We start from the raw sequence: 17,084 nt of genomic DNA on the forward strand, positions 1-17,084 counted from the left end.
CAGTAGTTATTTGCAAAATACTAATCCTTTACCCATGCGCCAAATTGCTGAAATAGATGCACAATTAGTCAAGATGATTGCAAAAGAATATCTTTCAATTCAAAATATTGAAGGGACTGAATTTAGAAAGCTATTAAAGTTGAATCCAAGATATAATGTACCGAATCGAAAAACATTGGCTAAAACTTTATTGCCACAGATGTATGGAAAATAATTAATTAAAGTGCGTGAAAAAATAGCAAAAACGACTTCAATATGCCTCACAACTGATGCGTGGACATCAATAACTAATGATAAGTTATATGACAATAACAGCTCATTATATAGGTGAAAATGGTAATGTATGTGTTAATTTATTATTTGCGTGCATTATAATATAAGACACACTGGTATAAATGTAACCAGTTTCTTAACAAAAGAACTAAATAAATGGAAATTATCGGACAAAATTGAGGCCGTGGTAAGCGGTAACGGCCCCATATAGTTGCTTTGGGCATGCATTAAATCGTGTCGTTTTTCAGGAATTACTGAAATACAAGTAATTATTACAAAAATAAAACAAGTGGTAGAATATTTTAAAAGAAGTTCACAGCGCAAATAAAATTGTTAGAAAAGCAAAAACAACTGAATATGCCAGGGTTGAAACTGAAACAACATGTGATAAAGTGGAATTCAACGTACGATATGTTGAAGCCACAATAGCCCTTATTAGAAGTTATATTTTATAAGTTCAAAAGAGTGGGCATTAGTTGAACACAGTCTACCTATTCTGAAAGCATTTTATGAAGTGACAACTGAAATATCTGGTGATAAATACGTGACACTGTCTAAAAGAATTGTATTTTGTCGCATTTTGTGTCAACATTTAGATTTTCATAAAGATAGAGAAACAATACCGGTTATTCAAAAGATGGTAAAAAATTTAAATGATGCCACGCATTCAAATCCATTAATGTGGTGGTTCTCAATTCTAATTTATTCTAATTTGTATCAATTGGTATGGAAAAGAATAAATATCACAGCAACTTCTGTGCCTTGTGAAAGAATTTTTTCAAAAGCAGGGCTTACATTGACTGAACGAAGAACCAGACTAATCCCAAAGCATTTGGCTGAACTAAATTTATCATCTTTAACCGTCCGGTCAATAACCAAACTTTCACCATTCGTTCTATAACCGGGTACCCGGGTACCCACGTATAGCGTGGTAGAATTATAAGTCATTAGTACAGTGAATTACATTTTTTTATGTGTAAGCTGACTATGTTGCATATGAAATAGCTATAGTGATACAGTTTATAGTCCTCATAGAAATAATAATAGCGGAATACCTGGTCAAACGATATTTCGGTACCTGAAATGACCCTTTCCCAACGAAAAATAAACGTGTTCATTAGGAATTTTACAAGTGTAGTGTATAGATGTGCAAAATATACAGTGAAAATGGAAAGAAAACATACAAAATTAATATTACTATTATAACGATCGTGTTAAACATAAAGCAATGGCTGGTTCATCTAATTTTGCACGGTAAGGCAAGATTATTTATTTTAGTTTAAAATAAATTACTTATTTTATGTTTTCAATATTTTTTTTTAAAAATTATTATAGCAGAGTCACTCGCTCTCAGAGAAATATGAATTTAGAGGTAACATCCGAAGTAAAAAAATCTGATGACGATTGCGTATTGGATAGTAGTGACGATGAGTATTTTCCACCAATTGAGGCGGCAGCTACAGATTGTAATGTTACAGGTAATTAACAGTTCTGTTTTCTCTGGTGTTGATAATTATAATGTATTTTGTGTTTTATCAATTATATATTCTTTTGGATAATAGATAATGAAATTGAAGTCAATAGTGAAGACGAAGAAAATGAAAATGAAGAAAGTGTAGTAAAAGCGTCGGGATAAGGAATGACAGCAAAAGATGGTACTCAGTGGGCTGCGACATCGCCAAGAGAACATCAAGCTGCGAGGCGTAATATTGTGCGAGAGAGATGTGGACCTAATAGGAACACCACTGGATACATTCAAATTATTTTTTACACAAGAAATGGCTGATATCATTTATTCGCCATACTAATAAAAAGGCAATTTCAACATATGCAAATTATAAAAAAAAACAATTGGAGTGGAAAAATCTGCAGGAATTTTATGCATTTTTGGCTATTTTGATTACTTCTGGCGAAAATAACTCAAATACTGACAATGCAAGAGAAATCTGGCATCCATTGTGTTGGCGACTTGAATATTCGCGCCAGCATAGCTACCAACATTAAGTCTATGCTCTATCTTGTACATACTTCATATAAGTCGCCATGTTGTTTTTGATTGTCATGTAAATAAATAAATAAATATTCGGTCTTACTTAACTAGACTCGGAGGCGTAAACATCTAAATGGTAATAAATATATATATCCTGACTAAATATTATTGGTTGTTATCATTATATCCGTGTATTATATTAACTTGTGATTTAATTTCAGTTAGCCAGAGTTGAGGTATTTGATCTATGTGATAAATACTGAGTGAATGTTAAAGTTAAGCATCTAACAATTCAGAAGTGCGAATGAATTAACCCCACAGTGTGAATGTTTGTGTTGTTTTAATAACGTTTTGGTTTCAGGTTTATTAACGAGTTTCTCTTTCAGAAAAGTCTTGTTGTGTCAAACGAGACACGTGTTTGAGGTTAGCGTCGGGTGTACTGTGTTGAAATCGTGTGTCGATTTTGATTAGTGCGTGTAACTTTGATCGTGGGAGGCGATTGTGATTGTGAACATTTTGTAGTTTGTTGTGTTTCAGATCCTATTAAAATGGAGAGGCAGACAGACGCGTTCGAGATGTTCCAGAGTGCCATAAACGCCGCGGGATCGAGTACCGGCCGAACACGTGAGGATGTAATGTTAGAGATGATAGCAGTGTTATTGAAACGTACTGAAGAGCCAAAAGTTATTTTCCACGCGGAGGCAGACTTCACAAAGACCATAGGGTATATCAATGGTGGAAAAGGTGGTGTAGCCGCAGAGGAGTGGCTTGAAAAATTAGACAGCACCAAGACTATGCGAAACTGGCCGGACAACATCATTTTGGAACATGCGCGGAGCCTACTGATTAATGGTGGCCGTGATTGGTATGACATGAAGCAGCAGAACCTGAAATCTTGGGATGATTTCAAAAAGCACTTCAGGAAAGCTTTCATCCTAAGCGGAGAGAATCTAACCGCTAAATGGGAAAGGATGAGAAAGCGGAAGCAGCTGAAGTCTGAGGATGCCAATGCGTATTTTCATTCCAAAACAAAATTGTGCCAGGCATTACACATGAGTTTCGAGGAGACGAAACAACAAGTACTCAATGGACTGCTAGACAAGCAGCTATATGGTATTTTAGCTGCTGAGAAGCACACGGATTATGACGAACTTGGTACTAGTATTTTAAAACACGAAAGTGCATTAAACGATTTAAAGTTCGGGTCGTGTGAAGGCAGTCAAACACGATATGCACCCACCACGAAAGTGAAGTGTGAGGTTAAAGAAGAAGGTGAACAAACCCGAAAAAGAGAAGTAAAATGCTACCGATGCAGGAAGGTAGGACACTTTTTGCGGGATTGCCCAGAAAGAAATAAGAAGAAAACAGAAACCGACACGAAAAATTCTAGTGGTGAAGTGAAGTGCATTATGGATCAGAAGGATCAGACAGGAAACAAATACATTAAAAGTGTCACCATAGAAGACAAGAAATTTATGGCTATGGTGGACGCAGGCAGTTCGGTATGTACGATTAAGACTTCATTGGTGAACAAAGAAGAGTACAGAGTTGTACAGAGACCAATGATGATCAAGAGCTGGGGGCCAGAAAACTTCAAATTGGAGTCGCCAGCAGCAATAATGGTTACAATGGAGGTGGACGGAGTCATGGCGAAGGATGTCCCTGTCAGAATAGTGCCAGACGATGCACAGACAGTGGATGTAATCATTGGGCTTTCATTTACAGAGTTAGCACATGTTTATTATACTACGGAGAATGGCAAACTAACATTCATGTATAATAGGGATTACCCATTTGCCAACATGGAGGTGGAATGCGCTGTACAGAAACTCAGAACCACCAGTGAAATGACATTACCACCAGAAACAATAAATCTTGTTCAAGTAACAGATGAACAGACGGAGTTGACAGTTCCAGTATTGAACTTGAGTCATGAACCAGTATTGTTACCTAAAGAAACTACAATACTTACAGGACAAGTTGGGACAATAAGTAGTCAGACGAAGCCTGAGATGGAACCTATTGTAGAAGCTGACTTGAACATAGGAGAACAGCCTAGGGAAGTTATAAAAGAATTAATAATAATTTTAAATAATTTTAGGTCATGCATCTCAAAGAACATATGGGAGTTGGGTCTTACCAGCAGCATGACGATAGACATAAAGGAAATAGCAGGTAGCCGACCTGTTAGAGCTAAACCCTATCGAGCTAGCAACACAGAGAGACAAGAGATCAGTCGCATCGTTGAAGAATTAAGGGAAGCTGGGATTGTGACAGACACTGAATCCCCGTATGCAAGCCCAGTATTATTAACGAAAAAGAAGACTGGAGAGTCACGTATGGTTGTAGATTACAGGGCATTGAATAGGCAGACTGAACGAATGAATTTTCCATTACCAAACATGGATGACCATTTAGCTCTACTGGCAAATAGTAATATGTTTATCGTTTTAGATCTGGCTCATGGGTACTTCCAGGTTCCATTAACAAAGGAAGCGATGGAGAAAACGGCATTCATCACACCAGATGAAACTGGACAGTTTACTAGGATGGTGTTCGGATTGATGAATGCACCTTTTTATTTTTCCTTTCCTTTCGGATGACCAAAGCATTGGGCCCATTAAGAGATAAGATTGTGTTGTATTATTTAGATGACATTCTTATTCCAGACAGAGATTGGAATGATCTGAAAGACAGACTTGTGGCAGTCTTAGAGGCACTAAAAGAAGCAGGACTCACAATAAAACTATCTAAATGCGAGTTTCTGAAGGAAAAAGTGAGTTATCTAGGAATGGAGATCTCTGGCGACGGTATAGAACCAGGGTCACGGAAGGTAAAAGCCATTGAAGAATTTCCTGCACCTAGGAACGTGCATGATGTAAGGAGATTCATAGGTTTAGCAAGCTTCTTCCGACGATTCGTACCACGCTTTGCAGAGAGAAGTAGGTTATTGACTGCCCTGCTCAAAACTGATGTTAAGTTTGAATGGACCACGAAACATCAGGAAGTATTCAATGATATAAAAAGCATATATTAACGAGCAGGCCAATGCTCAAAATTTTTGATCCAAACAGGTATACTGAGTTACATACTGATGCGAGTGCTTTAGGATTGGCAGCCATGCTTTTACAGAGAGGAGATGACCAATTGATGCATCCAGTTTATGCTATAAGCCGGCGAACTAACGAACCGGAGAAGAATTATCATTCTAGCAAATTAGAATTATTGGCCATAATATGGGGAGTGACTAGACTACGAAGCTTATTAATAAATTTGCATTTTGTTATAGTTACTGACTGCCAGGCACTAGTATTCCTGAACGCGAACAAAACGAGCAACCCGCAGATTGTGAGGTGGTATACCATACTATCAGAATTCAGCTTTGACATTGAGCACAGACCAGGCGAAAAGATGCAGCACGTGGATGCGTTAAGCAGAGCACCAACAGAAAAAGCATCTACGATGGAACACCTGGAGGATGTGGCAGCTGTTTACAGCATTACAACTGAAGAAGATGAGGTGTTATTATATCAACACCATGACCCATTGCTGAAAAGAAAAATAGAAATATTATCCAAATCAGCTGGTGAGAGGAATCCCCACGAGAGGTCAGAGGTTGAAGGGTATCTGGTAAGGTCGAGTATACTTTATAAATCCACAGGTACCGGCGAGAAGTACGTAATACCAAAGACCATGAGGAAGGTGATGGCGATAAGGTTTCACGACCACGGGGGACATTTTGGATTGGACCGTATGTTGCATCAAATGCAACGATTTTATTTCTTTCCAGGAATGCGACGATATATAAGGCAGCACATAAAATCCTGTTTACACTGTCTGATGACAAAGGCCCAAACTGGCAAAAAGGCGGGAGAGTTGCATCCTATCACTCCAGGCAAAAGACCTTTTGAAATTGTACATGCAGACCATTTGGGACCTTTCATCAAAAGTGGTAAACAAAATAAGTATATTCTAGTACTAATATGCAATTTGACTAAATTTGTTAGGTTGGAACCATGTCGAGATACATCTGCACGGACTACGACTAGAAAGATGGAGGACTTTGTGCTGACCTATGGTGCCCCATTGAGGTTAATAACGGACCGATGAACCTGCTTCACGGCCAAGGAATTTGAGGAGTTCTGCACAAGGCATGGAATCCGACACACCCTGAACTCTCCACGTCATGCACAGGCCAATGGACAGGTTGAGAGAGTTAACCGGACACTGCTACCTGTGATTCAGGCAACCCTGGAGGACGAGACTGGCAAGGATTGGGACAAGAAACTGAAGACAGTAGCATGGGATCTAAATTCGTCATTTAATAAAAGTACGGGACGAAGCCCATTTGAACTATTGTATGGGTATACACCGAGGCGGAATGATGGGCTACTACGTGAACTAACAGAACGAGAAGAACGGTACACAGAGCCAACCGCATTGCAAGAAGATGCTCGTAATAACATTGAAATGACACAAATAAAAGTCAAAGAGAAATATGACTTGCACGCTCACCGAAATGTGCATTTCAAGATAGGCGACATTGTTTATGTCAAAACCGCACCAGTCGTAACAGGCGATTCAGTAAAGTTACAAAGGAAATATCGTGGACCGATGGTGGTCTACAGGATAATACCAGGAGACACATATGGCATTGTGGATATGCAGGATGATGCCACGGGAAAACGATACCGTAGCACAGCTCATGTGTCACAGTTGAAACTTTGGACACCTGCCATGAACGACGAAGAAGAGGACACTGGACCGGGAGAAGAGGACACTGGACCAGGAGAAGAGGACACTGGACCGGGAGAAGAGGACACTGGACCGGGAGAAGAGGAACACCAAGGACCAAGGCAACCCAGGAGTCGTCCCCAACGTCACAGCCGTAAACCAGCCAGATTGGACGATTATTTACTCGAGGACGAGTAATTATAGGATGGCCGAATGTTGGCGACTTGAATATTCGCGCCAGCATAGCTACCAACATTAAGTCTATGCTGTATCTTGTACATACTTCATATAAGTCGCCATGTTGTTTTTGATTGTCATGTAAATAAATAAATAAATATTCGGTCTTACTTAACTAGACTCGGAGGCGTAAACATCTAAATGGTAATAAATATATATATCCTGACTAAATATTATTGGTTGTTATCATTATATGCGTGTATTATATTAACTTGTGATTTAATTTCAGTTAGCCAGAGTTGAGGTATTTGATCTATGTGATAAATACTGAGTGAATGTTAAAGTTAAGCATCTAACAATTGTATCGTGCAGCAATGGGCATCTGTCGCTTCTGCAATAACCGCACTAAAATCACTACTACATCGAACTCAAAAAATAAGAAGACCATATATCTTACATTAATAAGACCAATAATCACCTATGCGGCACAAATTTGGGTCACCACATGTAAAAGCAACATTCATAAACTGCAAATATTATAAAATAAAGTATTACGGTTAATACTAAATGAGCACAGAGATCCAATTACCAAACACTACAAATCTAGTAAGTATATTCACGAAAAATCCAATCTGCAATCTTTTAAAGAGACCATTCTCAACATGACGGCGAAATTCTTCGAAAATTGCAAACACAGCCCAAATTCAATTATAAAAAACCTAAATTACAACAGACATGATATGGTACGGCAAATACGCCTTGCCAAACCACCTGATAGAGGAGTAGTATTTGGAAAAGATATAGTTACACCTATTCATAATAATATATTTTTAGTTAGTATTAAGCTTTAGTGTTATCTTAGTTGTACGTTATACTTGAGCGAATAGTGTTTTTTTGTTTTCCTTTTTTCATTTACTTTTTTTTCACTTACTGTCAACATTATTGATATTGATATATAACTAGATTATTAAAATTTCCCTAAATACCATACATAAATTGCAAAAATACCTATTTGGTAGTAATGCATAACATATTACACTGGACTTTGTACCATGTATCGATAGAAATATAAAAAAAAAATCAAATTAAAAATCAAAATGGAAGCGGAGTCCCAGTCGCGTTTTGTTTTTCGAATAGGTAGGATGAAGTTTGATGTAAAATATATATTCAAGGAGTTTCTAAGGTTTCATAATTAGAACAAAGACTTCCATGACAGATGATGCTCCACCTTATTTCAATGCATAGTCAGGTGTCATGGGCGAGCCACCACAGCATAATGTTTTATGCTCCTGGCATGTGGCCAGGAGCCGGAAGAGAGAGAGAGAGAGAGAGAGAGATCATCATAAGATCGCAAATAGAGAAAAAAGTCGAAGTCATTTATAGGAAATTAGTGAAAATAAAAATGATTTTAGGTGAGAAAGATTTTTCGAAGAATTTAAAGGCTTTTCTGAATGAATTTCAGACAGATGACGATGCTAAGTTATTTCTTGCATATTTTAGATAAGTTTACTGCAAACGAGCAACTACGTAGGCGCATGTCTTCGGAAAAAATTAGGGATTAATACCAATATGTATCTAGAAAGTTTTAATGATCAAATGAAAAGTCAAGTGTTGGAAAGAAAGTGCTCTAGGAGGATGGATAAGGCCATTCAAATGGTGTCCAACGCCTTGAAATTAATGCTTTTCATCAAAGGACACGAAAATTAAATAAAATGTTATTAACAAGCCAGAAGGGTATAGAAGAGAAACAATTATTATATGCTCCACGTACATGCCCACATCGATCATTCACGAAGATACAGGCATACCTATAATTCAAGAACAAATATCAGAGATTGCCTCCAAATAAAAAACAAATATTCCAAAGAATTTAATTCTGACTAATAGTCAATGAACTGTAGCTGGAAGGCCAGCCGACCAGTTTAAAACGAAAATTACCTGTGGAATTTATTTAGTATAATTAAATTCATTACATTCATTTTGTTATATTTTATACCATATTTTAGACTACAGATGTGGTTGGATTTTTAATAACTCAATTTTTTTTAATTCCTCTTTATTTATCTTATATTGTTCTATTATAGCAGAGGTAAGAATAATGAAGGACAAAATCTAATTTTGCTAAAAATTGCGAAAAACGCGCTAAGCGCTATATCTACGCGCGTTTTATATTTTTTTTAAATTTATTTTTACATCTATTTGGTTAAATATTATAATAATAACTATTAATTTGTTACATATACTACACAAATATGTAAAATTTATAAAAAGCATTCTAAAAATAATATTTGCATTGCATATTGATAAAATAAAATAAAACATTTTTTTCATAAATAATATATATTTATAATTATTTATACATATTTCAGAAGATAAAATGGCTAATATAAATAAAACATTCAGTGATGAAGAATATTCATTTTCTTGTGCAAAACAAGTTATAATAGATACATTTGGTTTGTGTAAGAAATCATTATTTAACAATGGGCGTCTGCTGCTGCTCTTTAATTTCAATCGAATATTTTCCAATTCAAAACTTCTTCAGCGAGGGTCGATAGATTTAGAGTAAATCATAAGATTTGCCAAGGGCGTACAACAAAATATACAAAGTCCAAAAAAGCCTTGGAGATTGTTGTGATCTTGGACGAATCAAATAAATTTCAAAGGTATATATCAAATATTATGCCAAATTTTAATAAAGACTTTATTATAAATACAATGTGAAAAGAACAATATCGTATAAAGGACAAAAAGCAACGGAAATATATTTGGGAGATTTTAGTAAAGTAATTCACACATATACGGCACAGTATTCTGTGACAACATAAGGAAAACTGCTTCCTAAAGTGTTTTTATGTTTCCGTGAGCCAGCGGGCGAATTTGGCCCAAGAGTACCGTCAAAAATGATAAAATACATGTCTGAATTTGGTAACGTTTTTCTGACTGCTTTTAAAAGGACATTTTGTGTCATATATAAACAATGTTTTACGGCCCTATGTGGGAAATAACAAGTTTTTGCTGATAATTGATTCACGGGGTGGTCAGACGGATCCAGATTTATTCAATAATAATTTTACGAACGTGGATGGAGAAAGAACCAGCACCGTAGAGATTATTCCTCCTTATTGCACACCTTATTGCCAACCGTGTGACGTTTACTTTTTAAGACAAGTGAAGGGGTTCATGCGTAAAATCGAAAATTGTTATTAAGTCACGCAAATTAAAAGGGAATTGAATAGAAAGAAGACAGTGAAAATACATTTTTTAATACATTACCAATTATCCGCTGTTGTATTTCAAAAAATGATCAGATACGGCATGGTTTGCGAGCAAATTAGGAAGCACTAGAGAAGTATTTTTAAACGTAAATCAGATATGCTTTACAGGATCTGTAGGTAGAGACAAATGTTTATGTAACACAGCAGAATTTTTAAAGCGTGCTCACTTCATATATTTTTATGTTTTTCATGCTTTTATGATAAATATCACACAGCAAATTGTAAGCCTTGAAGTTTTTATTTTATATTATTTTATATTATTATTTATTTGTGTTTTATATTTTAGTTTTATATTTTAGTTGAAATACATATCATTTATAAAAAAATGTTTTATTTTAATATGCAATACAAATATATTTATTTTCAGAATGCTTTCATAAAAATCTACTATTTATAAATTTCACATTAAAGTATTGATTAACAAAAATAAATTGTAACAAAAAAACAATAGATAAGAAAAAGTACTCTGAAGGAAATCCTGTGAAAGAAGTATTTCCACCTCGAGTATCTGTTCCTTTACGCGGTGTTAAAAAATATAGAAGATTTAAACACAGATTAGTATAAACAGCTCCTTCATGAAAAAATTAAGTGATTTCTGTGTAAGTATTCTCGTTTATCTTATTTTTATCAAGGAGCAAGATTCATTTTCTTTAAGCTAGGATATAGCTGTGAGCCATGGCCATCGAAATTTTATAATTTGCATATTGTGTTATCAGCTGAACAAATAATGATTCGATCTTTATTTTACTTACAGAATTTCTGCAAGTCAAAGAGTAGAAGTATTAAATATGTAATTAATGCTTTTTTGAATTCCAGAGATCCCATTGACCCAATCAATTCGCATAAACAAAATTTGCGACGTCCCACTGAATCAATTCGTTTGTGTTTGAACACTGCCGCAGAAAATGGGAAAAATAAATGGCAAGGATTTAAGGTGAGTTTCTATCTTACAAACTATTCGAATTAACAAGGAACTTTTCAAATCGTATTATAATTTTTTTTTTTCAATCAATATAAGTTTTGTTGCGAAGAAAGAAATCGAGTCAGATAATATAACCATTAAAAACGAGGATATTCCGCAAGCCGAAAGAGCGGACGACAACGACAATGATTTACCAAAAGATAAGATGTACGTATTTCGCCAATATATTCCTAAACTGTTACTCATACTGATTAGTTCATGGTAAAGTTCGGCCGCGCCGTTTTTTCGTAATTACTCGAACCCAAGACTATAGAAGTATTGAATTTATAATCAATACTTGTTTTGAATAACAGAGATCCTATTGACCAAGCAAAGGTAAATATGCGATATGGATTGGAATTTAAATCTAAGGCTATAATAAGAATATAATGGAAATATAGAATTAAGCAATAGGCATTTGTATTTTACTCAAAATCAAACATCGATGTATATATGGGTGCTCTATGAATGTGATTTATTTGTTTGGTCACCAGAGAGTATGTTTTGCTGTACTGCACAAAAATAATAGTGCTTGCAACTAAACAAACAGTATTTTTGGGATTTTATTGTATTTCTATATGCAAGGATAAAGAGTTTCTCCAAAATCTCATATCAAAACTGAAATGTATTTAGTAATAATGCAATTTAGTATTGCCTATCTGCTTAAAATGAAATGCTCTCAATATGTTTTCCATCAGAATAATTAAAGTACATGCGAGATTAAGTATTGATGATTGATTTTCACGTATAAACTCATTTTCAACTATTACATGAAAAATTAATACACAGTTAAACTACTATACAAGCTACATACTCGCATTATTTCACATACTTTAGTTGTTAAATATAACTTTTGTTCCACTGAATTAGGCTTTAAGGCAAAAACTAATGGATTTTAAAATGGATTTTTCAAGTAAATTCATGATTTTTTTGATGATATGCCCTAGCTATAGATGTATAATTAATTGTATGTAAATGCTTTCATTGATCGTTTGAATAGCAAATAGCAATTTGTATCGAATTTGAAATTGATGCTATTGTCACTAGAGTAATTTAATTAGAAATGTTGTGATCCAAAAACATTGTAATGTTAAATACAAATGCTTTCATTGCTTTATTTGTAGAGGAAAACAATTTTCCATCATAGTTAATATAGAAAATCTATTATATGAGATCTCAAGCTCAGCTAATAATGGTTCATGAGTTTCATGCTGGTGGCGAACAACAAGTATTAAATATCAAGTTCAAATTCAATAATGTTTTGTTTTGAAGCATTTAAAGAAACCATTACTATAAACTTATTACAATGAGTATCTGTTAACGCACTTCAATTTAAATTCCTTAATGAATTCAGGACTTCAGGACATCCAATCATAACAATTGAAAACTCGATTTTTATAAACTGCACCTAATATATATATATATTATATATATATATATATATATATATATATATATATTATACATATATACATACACATACATGCATATACATATGCCAAGATTTATTGGGTAATGAGTAAGTACAATATTCTATCACAACTTCCGATAAATTCTATAGCAGTGAGAACATTTTTTCGAAAGATTTATTGCAGTGCAAAAGTATGTCTTAAAGTGGAAATATGTAAACTTATTAGAAACTTGAGACGAATTTTACATAGTAAGTAAAGTTTTTGTTAATATTAATTTGATGGTGTGACCAGAAATAAGAGTAACATCTAAGTACAGTACAGACTATGTGAAAAAAAAAATTATCATATAGTTAATTATGTGAGGTATAGTTTTTAACATTAGAAAAATATAAAATTGATACTAAATTAAAGGTTGAGAGGAAAGTAAAACAACAACACTACATAAGTTTAATATGCTTCATGATAAGTTCAAGTATGAATATCTAATTTAACCATTGAAAGTGGGTCAAAAAATCCAATCATATTTGCTAGCAGTAATAAAATTTGTATATCGTGAACTAACTGCTAAACTCGTAATCATACAGAGATCAGTTACTGATAACTGTTATTAAATAAATATTTATACTTTTTTAACTTGCAGGATCTGACAATAGCAGTTCAAACGCCTAGAATTTCATTCATGGAATTCTGGCATCATATGCCTTTAAGTGTTCTCTAAAACAGCATAGTTGATCATACTTATCAGGATTATATCCATCGCAATCAAAAACTAGCAGGTACTTACTTGCTAAAAATTCTTACTCAGTGTACCTTGCATGGCTATAAAATGTAGGATGATTTTGTTCGGCAGAACATTCCCATTACGTTGAATAAAATTTCTTCACCGACACCTGAAAGTACAGAATATTATAGTAATTCATACATAGAAATAAAATATTTTAAAATAGTCTCAAAAGGAAAGAAAATCAATACAGTGTTAAAAAGAATATGCATAAGCCATAGCGTTTCTATGAAATTGGAAATGATATCAATAAATAAAGTACATGCGTATGTACATAATAATCATAAATAAAACAAACATTGTGTTTTATATTAAATCAACAGCGTGTTGCAACAACAAGCATGAAAAGCATGAACATTTTTAACGAATATTTCACATATAAAATCAAAGCGAATACGAAATAGAATGCTGTCAAATTCTTTGTTTTTGTTTCACGTATTGAATTAATAATTCATCAAAATACAAACCAAAAATCTGCAAACAATTTCATCGCCAATTTAGGCCATTTGATTATTTGTCTACCAAAGCACTGAATTTAAATAAAATAGAAATAAACACCAAACACAAACACGTTGAACTAATTGGCATCACGAAGCAACATAATAGAATACTACACACATAAAACACGTGACTTGGGCACGACCACAGATTAATGTATGCACTTACTCGACTAGGCGCAGGTCTGCCAACAATGGCGCCAAATTCAAGTTCATCTTTTGCGTAGTGAAATGCGAGTACAGAAATCTTTTCTTGTCTTATGTTGAGCTTGGCTAATATAATATGTTGACAACGCTAAATCTGTAAATAGTGTTTATATTAGAATAAATTATATTTTCTTATTCTTATTATTGTTGTCATTAATATGTAATTATAATTTTACAGGTAACACATAAATTTTGAATGAACAATCATTTTAACTAGTGGTATATAGCATCGTGCTTGAAAACAAATTGCTGGAACTTTCCGTATCATTTTTTTTTAATTTTATCATTTTCTAAAAATTTCATAAAAATCAGTTTTGATTTTTTTTATATTCTGATGTTTTTTTAGAATTTTTAACTTTTTATGGCAATGGTACTACGCTAATGTTATAGAGATAATAAATCGAAGCGCGTTAGCGCCGCGTCGTAGTCTATAAACGAATAAACATTGGTACGCAACCCATAGAAATGTAAACAAAATTTGTAACTATTATGAATATCTCTATAAAGAATCTGATATAGATGACTCTCAAAAAAAGGACTCGAATCATCAGATGAAAAGAGCTCAATAGGAGTTGTTACAAGACGCAGAAAGTTATTAGAGCAATCACTAACGACTGAATATCACAGAATTAAAATACACGAAACCTATGAATTGCTGGGTGTCACATTCGATAAAAGATTATCTTTAAAACACATATAGATCAGGCCATCAAAAAAGTTGAAACAAAATATATTTTACGAATATTGGTAATAGATTTGTAAATAGGGCATGGTGGGGAGCTTACGCTACAACAGCTCTAAACTTATACAAAACATTAATTAGACCATCATTAGATTATAGAAGTCTAGTTTTCAGTAATTCCTCACATTGCAGGAAACTAGATAAAATCCAATATAAATGTTTGAAATTATGTGTAGGGTATAAGATGATATCAAAATAGGTTATTAACTCCCAGACTTTGTTTCAGTTTGGCCAGCAGAGTTAATAGCCATAAAAAAGCGATTGAATTCTTCGAAACTATCGAATTCACTAAAGCGATTATTTTCACTGACAGCAAAAGCTGCTTACACAAACTGAAAACTCTATTTTTCACAAATAGATTAAGCTAAACATCACTATATAAAGTCTGAAATAGCCTTATACATCTATTGTTATATATTGTCACGGTTATATAATTAAATTATTATGGATTAGATCCTACTTTGATATTAGAGGCAACGAAGAAGCGGACACAATAGCAAAATGGGCTACGGAACATGGAACCACCCAGCCACAGTGAATGACTATATATCGTATGACTATATACTCGTATATATAATATTATTATATTAAAAATATTTGACAAATAGCAAGAAGAATGGAATAGTTCGTCGGAGACAAGGGGACGATATTACAGTAGAAGATACCGTGGTTTCTGAAATTTGTAAATGGAAACAGAGGTACAATCGTATCATTAACGAGATTGGGATTTAACCATGACAACTTTCCCGCACATCTGAAAAGGCTACGAGTAAAAGCATCAGAATCATGTCATTGTGAAGCATCAATTGAATCAACTGAACACATAATACTAGAATGCAGTCTATTTGAGGAAAACATGGCAAAATGTTAGAGGAACTGCACCCTATAAAAACACTAATCAAACCCATCAATTTGTTATCATTATTACAGAATTTAAATTAAAGTAAAGTAAAGATATTGTAATGTGGCTAAATGTTTATCAAAGGCCATAAAAGAAATAAAAAAAGATTTACAATCAACTTCGATTAAAGTAAACAATAACCATATGATATTGTAATTTCAGACGAGGCATTATTTGAAAATTCATCATTTTCAAGAATTTTTTCGAAGTGGGTACTAGATTTATAGTTGGAAGAGACTTCAATAGCAAGCATACAAATTGGGATCAAGATTAGTAGATCACGATCGTAGATCGTAGACAAAGATAAAAATACAGTACATCAAATAATATTAGGCAGAATATTAAAGTGATTTGAATATCATTTAGCAGTTTACCTCTATATAAAAACGATATTACAGAAATAAAATCCATAGGCATAGACAGAAATAAAATTATGTTTAGGTAATATGACGCTGCCAATAATATAATTATTGAAATTATTTATTGAAAAGAAACTAAAAGCATGAGTATATACCTATTTTTATGTTGATTAGAAAGGGCATTATATATGACGTCACACCGAAATGACTGAATCAGATATTTAAAAAAATATAAAATCAGAAATTCCTGTTATAGATATTAAAAGAATAATAAAAAAAACAAGACAATGCATCAGTACCAACAAGAGTATGCGTGATAACGATCAGAGGTCAACGTTTACCTGCTTATGTTTACTTATCTATGTACTTACTTATCTGTTTATGTTTACTTATCTTTGTTGATCTGATTGTGTTTCAATATACGCTGTCAAATGCAGAGACGAAACATATAATAAAGTGACACAATGTTTCAAATACCAAAGACTGGTCCACGTGGCCAGCCAATGTAAAAATAAAGCGAGGTGCAGCTATTGTGCACAAGAACACAGTTTCAAGGATTGTGTAAATAAAGAAAAGAATCCGGTTTGTGCGTTATGCAATGGGGAGCATCAAGCCATTGATAAGAAGTGTGAAAAATTTTGTATCATGTTAAATTAAAAATAGAATGAACGAAAATAATATAAGTTTCAGAGAAGCCAGGGCATTTATAAACAACAGAACATATGCCAACGTCATAGATCCGGACATAGAAATTAGAAGCAAAGTGAAATTT

At 33.7% G+C, this 17,084-nt stretch overlaps 1 protein-coding gene across 1 annotated transcript; it reads left to right on the forward strand.

Annotated features, from left to right (window-relative positions):
• The first annotated feature begins 2,811 nt into the window (after positions 1-2,811).
• Positions 2,812-4,866, forward strand: LOC113372011. Its single transcript, XM_026612384.1, has one exon. It carries the CDS (start codon positions 2,812-2,814, stop codon positions 4,864-4,866), a length of 2,055 nt encoding a protein of 684 aa, XP_026468169.1.
• Positions 4,867-17,084: the final 12,218 nt, after the last annotated feature.

The sequence above is a fragment of the Ctenocephalides felis genome, unplaced genomic scaffold (assembly GCF_003426905.1).
Source record: "Ctenocephalides felis isolate EL2017-DRISC unplaced genomic scaffold, ASM342690v1 CF-g0.4_SCAFFOLD_01505, whole genome shotgun sequence".
NCBI classification, from domain to species: domain Eukaryota; kingdom Metazoa; phylum Arthropoda; class Insecta; order Siphonaptera; family Pulicidae; genus Ctenocephalides; species Ctenocephalides felis.